At 46.5% G+C, this 9635-nt stretch overlaps 1 protein-coding gene across 1 annotated transcript in view; it reads right to left on the minus strand.

Annotated features, from left to right (window-relative positions):
• The window catches only part of minar1 (membrane integral NOTCH2 associated receptor 1), a gene marked incomplete at both ends in the record, with an annotated part of 12525 nt that extends 4156 nt beyond the window's left edge, over positions 1–8369 (minus strand). Inside the window, 4 exons of the mRNA XM_083691580.1 lie at positions 1–22; positions 5364–6213; positions 6295–6938; positions 7530–8369. The exon at positions 1–22 is cut by the window's left edge and continues 251 nt beyond it. Coding sequence (XP_083547706.1) covers positions 1–22; positions 5364–6213; positions 6295–6938; positions 7530–8369 — 2356 coding nt within the window. The remainder of the gene's footprint in view (positions 23–5363; positions 6214–6294; positions 6939–7529) is intronic.
• Positions 8370–9635: the final 1266 nt, after the last annotated feature.

The following is a 9635-nucleotide window of genomic DNA, read 5'->3' on the forward strand; positions in this document are numbered from 1 at the left end:
CGTACTGGCGCTCCCGCTCTGTCTGTAGGGCGGGAGAGAGATGGTTTAGAGGTTAGAGGAATGACCTGTTTGAGAAAGAGCTACCCCTGAGGTAGTCCTGGCTGGAGGAAAACACATGAAACATGTTTCTGGACAAAACATAGGTTATGTTTTAACCGCGTAAACACGTCTGAGCACAAACACAAGCGTTGTCAGGGACGATGGCGGTGCCGCTTAGGGGGTGTGTCTGGACTATTAGTGATATTTTCCAAGCCCAGATTTTTCAGAGCACCTGATGCCACTTGACCTGCTTATTGTCATGAACATCCCTCGATTACTGCTACCCCACCACCTGAGAGCAATACAGCACCGTGGAGTTTTTCACCAGCTACCGTCCACACAAATAGCCAGCATGTCTGTGCTTCAAATTAGGTCAGTTTTGCACCGTCTGAAAATAGGGCCCCCAAAGTGTTTGGATTCATCTGACGGCCATTCATCAATGTTAAACCGTGAATGAAACAAAAAGTGAAACTCGACCGGATACGGAGGCAACACGGTCCGCTGCAGCATAGCACTCATGTCTGTTTAACCATTACCCTGAAAACCCAGGTACCAGTTTGATTGAATAGGGGCCTGAGTCATATATGACTGAGAGCAGAAGAGAAACAAGCCATGAACAGCACAGAACGCTGAGATATTGCCATCCTATTATTACCAATACTGCTGTGCCAGGACTCGTTCTTACCCAGACTACAAAGCATTAAATGAGAAACACACTCATGCATCCACTTCCTCCTCTTCACAATAGAGAAGGTAATCTGTAAACCAGCAGCCAAATAATAAAGTACAATATTTGTTTTTAATATCTGCAAGCCAGCATCTGATTTCGGCCCTCAGGGGGGGAATAGAACATACTTCTCCACCGGTTTGGAGAGTTGGCAATTTTCTCGAACGAATGAAAACAAATTGCTCCCTGTACCGGCATGAAATGATGAAGACATATGAAGTATGGATTGAAGAACTATTGTTGGATAAGCATAAACATCTTTCATCACCAAACCACTCACAGACAGGAACAATTTGGAGAAATTACTCAGTGGACGTTACTCCACTCAATATGAACTCTCACAGTGGCCAAACCAAACCAAACTAAACTGTTTAAGTCTTCTTCCTTCTTTAGGTCTTATAAATTGTACATTAGAGATGTTAGTTGTTGTACTCTACACACACAACCAGATGTTTGTTTCCCTACATGTACCTAATGCCATGAACACAATCTTATATCTTATATCTAGCAAATTCCCCAATACATCAATAATAAGCCCCTTCACAGGGCAGTAACCATAAACAAATCCACCATTCCACCACGCAAGCTATCAATCCTATCGATCTCTCTGCAGTCCAAAGTCTAATTCACGCTAGACTGATACTAAATTCTTTATGAGCGTTTTCAGCCACTCATCAGCATCTCAACGAAATCCATCAATGTTAACCGCGATGAGTCACAACTACCGTATCCCCACGGGTCAGAGAAGGTGACACCAGTCTATTCCTGTCCTCTGGCTAATTGTTTGTCTATACAGTGCCAGCTTTTATCTCTCCTTGAATGTACACTTCCCCATCGCATCTGGTGAGCTGCGCTCGCTTTGAAGTGAAAATCTGCATCCGGCCGTTAATTAAATGAGTATGAAAAGAGAGCTTTCGGGGGAGAAGCTTTAAGTAGCATAGTCCTGGATTGGCAGAATGAACGCTCATGTGAAGATATGTGTTGTTTTTGGGTTTTGTTTTTTTCCCCATGCAGATCTGCTCCACTTTTCTGGTCACCCAGCCTGTTGTCAGTCAAGCTTATCTCTATGCTTATCTCTATGCTTATCTCTATGCGCGAGAGATGGTGGTTCCACGCTGTGCTGGAGTGAGTTGAGATTGGTAGAGGCTCTACTAGAGATGGTAGAGAGTCTTACGGAAGCCAGCCTTCTCAATCCTGGCAGCGATGGAGGGAACGGTGCCGCTGTCGTACCAGGGAGGGTGCAGTGTGTGGTGAATCCAGTAGCAGAAGATCATTAAACAGGACCCTTGCTGCTCATTTCCCCTCTTCCCCTTTATGACTGATCTGAGAGTACTCAAACGGTGCAAGTGAACACACATGGCGAACAGACATGCAGTTTGCCAGGGTGACGAGGTAATGTTGCTGCTTGAGAAAACTAGAGCACAGCCATTGCTGCGCCGAGCCTGACATACAAGGTGACAGCTTTCCCACTGCCATCACACTTCTCACTGTGTTGTGGCAATCCAGTCTGCCATGTTATTGACAGTCATGAGGCGTAGGGAGTCTGGGCTCAAAGGGAGGGGAGAGGGGGGGGGGGGTGGGGAGGAGAGGGAGGTGGGTGGGTGGGTGGGTGGAGGGAGATGGAGGTGAGAGGGAGGTGAAGGGTGAGAGAGGGAGAGAGTAGAAAGGCAAGGGTGATAGAGGCTGAGAGAGAGGAGAGGAGAGGAGAGGAGAGGAGAGGAGAGGAGAGGAGAGGAGAGGAGAGGAGAGGAGAGGAGAGGAGAGGAGAGGAGAGGAGAGGAGAGGAGAGGGGGTGAGAAAGATATAAGATCAGGGGAAGGAAACAGAGAGGAAGCATAGAATCTCATCATAATATTAATAATAAGTAATGCAGTCAGGGGAACTGAGCAGAAAGTAGAAGTCAGAGGGAACAGCTTGGTTATGTGGCAGCCCTATGCTCAGGTACTCTAGATCCCCAAATGATTCATAGCTCAAGGGGAGAGTACCAGGTAAAACTGGCTGCCCTCCATCTTGGCTGCACTCCAACAGGGGGGGAGGAGGAGAGAAGTTGAGAAACAGAAAAATATGAGCAGAATCAGAGAGTGAGCTACAAATGAATATTTCTGGGGGTGATGATACTTCTCTTCCTGGACTCTATCCAATCAGTAGCCAGAGTTGATAGCTAGTTTGGAGCTGAGTTTGCATAAAAAAAACAAGATGGCAGATGGCTGGATTCCCTGGCACCTTTAAGTAGCTTTCTGTCACCAATCACCATTAATGATCCACTTATCAGAAAAGACTCGATGGGGGACAGCAATGCATGTAGCCCTAGTTATTGTAGTCTATTCAGCTATCAGTGACCATTATGAACAGCATGTGAGGTGAGGAATGCAATGAGGATGCCATATTGGGAGTAGTATAGTAATGTAGTGGAGGGTAAACCCCTGTAAACGGTTTACGCACATTTTTATTTTGCTGAATAGGGTTTACCCACCTGTTTCTGTCAATGTCACAGTTATTTGTGTTTGATACCATTCCTCATTCCATACCATGCATTACAATGAGTGCGTCCTCCGATTTCTACCTCCACCAGCCTCCTCTGGAGCACAGTCAAAGTAAGGAGAGGCAGACATGGAGAGTGAACGTGAGACCATCACAAACACGCCACTCATTTAGATGGAGAGGACATGCTATGCTAGGCTACGTTACGCTACGCTATGCTAGGCAGTTATCCACTCAGTGCCCACAGAAGTGCTTCAACACCACAGTGCAGTAGAATGACAGCTAGGGGGTCAAACCCATTTCAATTAACAACCGCTCCATTTGGCTTCCCAGGGAAAGGTCACTGGGAATGACGAGTCAGTGCAACACCTGCCAAGCAAGACATTTGAACGTGCTGTAAAACCTCCTCAACCCTGGGGAGGGGAGGGCCAAGGGAGGGTTTGAAGACATGCTCAGGAGGATGTAGCCTACATAATGTGATTCATGTACACTAAATGACAAAAGAAACTTTGAACAAAAGCAAAAGCACTACTGTGAAGGAGTTTCTTTGATGTGAAATATGAATGATAATGGATAAACACATCAAAGCACCTAATGCAAATTTGTTTGTATAGTGGTTCAAGTCGATAGAAGCAATTGTTCACACAAACCCTCAATCTCCTGTCTGTCTGGTAGCAGTGTAATATGGCATTCTCCTCGCTGTGTAACCACAGACTAGCCCACACAACACCCACTGTTCTATATGCGGATGCAAGCTGTTTTCCTCGATGCCTGAAATGGCTCTGGTTCTCGCGTCTCGACAGGTGATGAATAGGAGAGAGAGCACACCTGAGAGTTTCCAAATGCCCAAAGGCAGCAGATCCGTCCCCCAATCCCTCACCTCCTGTGTTGCTAATTTGACAGTATTAATCTACTCTATCTTATTGTGTCGCCTCAACTGTGTCTCATTTCTCTGTGAGCTCATGTGTGATATGGGACTGGACCCAGCTACAGCATCGGAATCTGCTGTCAAGGCAAATGTCTTAATTCTACTCTACTGTATGTGCCAGCTGTGTGTTTTCAAAGGACAGAAGGAAGGGAAAATACACACTCACTGAGCACTTTATAAGGAACAATATACTAATACTGGGTAGGGCCTCCCTTTGCTCTCAAAACAGCCTCAATTCTTTGAGGCATTGATTCCACAAGATGTTGGAAACATTCCTTTGAGATTCTGGTCCATGATGACATGATTGCATCACGCAATTCCTGCTGATTTTTCAGGTGCACTTTCAAGCTGTGAATCTTCCGTTCTACCACATCCCAAAGGTGTTCTATTGGATTCTGATCCGGTGACTAGGAAGGCCACTGAAGAACACTGAACATTGTCTTGTTAACCAGTTTGAGACCACTTTTGCTTTGTGATATGGTGCATTATCATGCTGAAAGTAGCCATTAGAAGATGGGTAAATTGTGGCCATGAAGGGATGTACATGGCCAGCAACAATACTCAAATAGGCTGTGGCATTCAAGCGATGATTCATTGATATTAACGGGCCCAAAGTGTGCCAAGAAAACATTCCCCACACCATTACACCACCTCCACCGTGAGCAGGTGTACAGGTATTCCTAATAAAGTGTTCAGTCATATTTAAAGATCCTCTGTTTAATTGCCTCTGTTGAATCCCTAGACGTTCCTTACTGTACATAATGGTGCCTACAGTATGTGACATCTCATCATTGTCTCCATGTAAATTGGCAGTAATGGCTTGTGTATTTTACATATGTGTATGAGCTGGATGTCACAGTCATCAGCCAGCTTTTCCAGCACCATCCCCAAAACGTCACCGTATCCTCTAGCATCCTGCCAATTAGACTAAAACAGAAAGATGTCTCATCACGTGTGTATAAACTCCGAAAGGTAGACTACTTGTTTCAAGTGTGAAGAGAAAAGAGAAATACTATAATTGATGGTACTGACACTAAAACTATTCACATTTCCTGTACCATAGTGACAGAAAAACTATCATTATCATAGCAGCCCAACAACACGTACCAATAGCCAATGAATATTTCATGCCCTTTTCTGTACAATGCTTTCCCGGAACATTATGTAAATACAACCCATTGTTCTTACCTCTTTGGCTTTCCTGTGTCTGTCCTTGTTCTCCCTCTCTCTGTCCCTGTCCCTGTCTCTGTCCTTGTCTTTGCCCTCGTCTCCAGGGTGGGAGGAGTACGACACAGTCCTCCAGTCTCTGGGTGAGTTGGTGATGCTGGCGACCTTTGACTCCGTGGCGCTGTTCTCCTCGTTCAGTGAGCGTGACGACCTCCTGTGAAACATACTCTTCTTCAGGGCTTTCACCCTCAGGCTCTCGCTGTTACTCCCATCCGAGCAGCACCACTCCGCACTACCGTTGTCCACTTTGACATTGTGGCCCGTGGTGTGGCACTGGAAGACGTGGGGCGAGAGGGTGGGGTCTGAGTGGGGGTGGAGGTGGTCAGGTGTGGCATTGGCGGCAGCTGAGGCGGTGTCCACCGGCCTCCCGGGTGTCTCTGGTTCCTGGATCTTCTCGTCCAGTTTGTTGAGTTTGGAGAGCACCTGGGAGATCTCACCTCTCACCCCTGAGAGAGACTCCAACTTCTTCTCTATCTCCCCTATCCTCATCACCAGCTTGCACACACTGGACTTGAGCTCGTCGTCCGTGTTCTCCAGGGAGTGGAAGAGGCGGTCCAACTTGGACTTAGCCAGTTTGACCGTGTTGCGCTCGGGGGAGCTGTCGCCATCTGACTTCATGGTAACCTGAGAGAGAGATCCATTGCTGTTGTAGCATGATGACTGGATGACACCCAGAGAATCACAAACGCTCATGTCGTCGAGGAAACGAAAGATGTCACTTATGTCGTCACTGATCATCTCAGACGAGTCCTCGTCTGAGTGTTTGTACCCATGTCTCTCCCTCTCGCCATGTCTGTCTCTCTCGCCATGTCTGTCTCTCTCTCCATGTCTCTCTCTCTCAACATGTCTCTCTCTCTCTCTCTCACTGTACTTTGCGTGAGTGGCAGCGAACTCTTTGAGCTTTCTCTGCTCAGCCTGTTCCGTTTGCGTCCCAACGCTAGATGAACAGTCTATAAGACTTCCCTGGAAAGATGCACTTTTGTCCTTGAACCTTTTCCCAACCTCTCGTTTGTCCATGCCTCCCGGACCGCACGCCATTGAGGCCACATCCTTTGTTTTCAACCCGTTGGTTTTCTTCGCAAACCCCGAAGGCGAGGCCATGACCTTCTCCTTGGCGCACTGAAAGTGCTGCTCGCTGTCTTTACTGATAACATTCACGTTAAGGCGGTGGTTGTCTTTGGGCTGCTTGCCGTTCAGAAACGACCTCTCGAAATCCGGCGGCCCCTCCTCAGTGTTCAAACTCAGGCTCTTCACCGGCCAAGATGGCTGCTTCCCAGGCTTACCGGAGCTCCTCCGCGTGTTGACGCACTCGGTGACCGTCGTCGGCCCGAAATACGTGGATGCCTGCAGGTCGTCTAGACTCTCATGCTTCGCTCGTCGTTTCTCCTGGAGGGGGGAGCTCATGGAAGGCTGAAAGTAGGGGTTGCTGTAGGGCAGCTCAAAGCTGTGGTTGAAGAAGGTGGCGGGCTTGTGGAGCTCCCTCCTGTGGTAGCCTCCGCCGGCCTTGCTGTTTGGCTTGCACTCTGAGGTGATCACCTGGAACGATAGCAAGGTAACGCGGCGTCAGGGAGCTCTTGTGTAGCAATGTTGTAATTATACTTGTAACAACATTGTAGTAACAACATTTTTTTAAAAGCACTCAATTTAATTCCTATAAAATGACAAAGCAATTGCTAAATTACAATGTAACATGTTATTATAATGTTACTAAAGTTCTAACAGAGTTACTACATAGGTATAAGGGCAATAATGTGAAGTGTCACAAATACCAATTATACATTATAACTATTGGCTTAATGTCTTTTTAGAATATTGATAGATTCATTAAATCATGAAATCAAACATTGTAAAAATGAAACAATACGTATAGGAAACAACTCAAAACATGGCACAATCAGGGAATGGTTAATAACAGTTAAAACTACAGGACAAAGAAAACAAGACAGACGATCAATAACAGGTCAATGAAAACAGGGTTATTGTAAATTTCTAAAGTCTATTAAAAAAGTCTATTCAGAAGATTGATGTGCCATTGATTTTGAAGAGCAATCTAAATCTCAATTCACCCCCTGAACTGACATTAATTTAATTGACCCCAACCCTACTTGACATGATAAACAGACAGACCTGTGGGGAAAATGCCAGCAGGTTGTGAAAATCTTCCTTGAAGATGTTCCTTTTCTGGACACAGGAGTGAACAGTGAAGGGCTCTGCATGGTTGATGTGCTGCAGGGAGTCCTGGTCCGTGGTGGACTCGCTGTCGATGTCCATGGGAAAGTAGGTGGTCTGCATCTCACAGGGAGGAGAGGGAGGGCTGCTACTGGTGTACTGGGGCAGATGCTGCAGCTTATCCAGTGACGCTGCTCTACATTTCAAATCCTTGTTGACGCCCAGAAGGAAGTTAGGGTCCGAGGTCGGGATAAACTGCTGGCAGTTGTTGCAGTCGGATTTCGGGCAGGTGGGGTTGGAAGTGCCCTGGGACATGGGGTGGGGGTGGGGGTGAGGGATGGGGTGGTGGTGGTGACCCCCCCTGGGATGATCCATTAGTTCATAACCCCCTCTCTCGCAGTCCTGGTACTTATACACATCTGTGTCTGACCTACATGATTCAAAAGACTGGTTCTTGTGGAACTTGGGTCTGTGTCCCATCGGGAGCTTGTCTTTGGCCATGCCTCCATTCATTTGGATTAAGTTGAACATTGTGACAATGTCTGCTGCCACCATCAGCTTCTTCGACTGCTGGTCCTCGACAGAGGAGCGCATTTTGTCCTTGAAGAGGGTGGCGGGGAAAGCTGGGTCCAGGCAGGCCGTGTAAAACAGCAGGCTGCGAAGCTTAGCCAGGTGGACCAGGTCGAAGCGGGCGCACAGAGACTTACACAGGTCCTGGTAGGACACAGTGCTGTGCTTGGTGTCCAGCTCCTCCAGGATCCGCACCAGGAACAGGGAATACTCTGGGAGAGGATCCATGGCTGGTGGTACAGGGTGGAGATATATTCCTATCTTATGAGAAAGATACGAGAGCGACCCTGGGGAGGAAAGATTGAGGATTATTGAATAGTTGCAGATGGAACTATTCAAAATGTTCACATAAGACCCTAAGCTACAGTTACCACTTATATTTGTACCACTGTGCAGGAGATAATGTAATACAGTGTAATAGAAAATATGATACATTGTTCAGCCATCGGCTTCAATCAAATAAACTGCAGTGTTTAGATAGAGTCCAGTCAAGACAGGAATGCACGGTTAAATAATTGCTTCTTATTAATGGCTTTCATGAACAGCAGGAAAATTTACCGGTTTTATTAAAATCACAGTACATGCAGACACAACTGAATTGATACCGCGTACACAAGTAAGCACTGCACTGTTCCGGAGACAGAAAAGCAAACACAGTTATAACGCAATGCCATCTACCCTCACACTCACCCCTTAGTACTTTAGAACAGAGCAGAAAATAACGGTCATCGCACCACAGTCTCGCCTGCTCCTATAGATTCAACAAAAGGAAAATCAAACTCACCTAGAGCGCGGTCCCATTCGTCCTCATCCGTGTGAGGACTGAAAAACTAGTCGTTTCTCATCAAAGTAGCCAAAACAAGACGGTAAGACAAAGTTAACGCGCACATTCATTCGTGAACTGCAATCTTATTGTACATTCCATAAGGACGCAGTTGCAAATTATGATTCCAAAGATCAAATTCGACTGGAATTCCTTCCACTTGGACATATCATCCTTTCATCACCCGTTTTTATTACATTCCGTAGTCCGCGGTTTTGTCTCGCGACTCGGGTCCGCGAGAGCTGTTGGAACGGAGCTGTCCGCGCTCTGAGGCGCGCGCGTGGTGCTGAAAAAGAACCCCGGCTGCTTTGTTTCCACCTAGAATGACGTAATTTCACCTTAAACACCAACTGCAAAGCAAGCACACCGATGGTGGAGTCTATATTCATAGCGATTATAATCCCCTGAGCAAACGACATCCTTTACATTATTCAGCATTTAGGCCTTTTCTATACATTACAACACAATCCTATGGATTTATGCAAGTGTCGTAGCCTATGGAGTCCGATGCATAAAGCGCAATTGCACTTGAGGTGCATAATGCTCTCGATTTAATAATGCGAGGGCAAATATGCTTCATGCACAAACAAAAAAAGTAAGGTAGGGCTTACTTAGGGCGAAATATATACTCTGCTGCAAAGCCTCTTCTTCTTCGACTGTAATATGACTGA

The sequence above is a fragment of the Argentina silus genome (assembly GCF_951799395.1).
Source record: "Argentina silus genome assembly, chromosome: 19".
Taxonomy (NCBI): domain Eukaryota; kingdom Metazoa; phylum Chordata; class Actinopteri; order Argentiniformes; family Argentinidae; genus Argentina; species Argentina silus.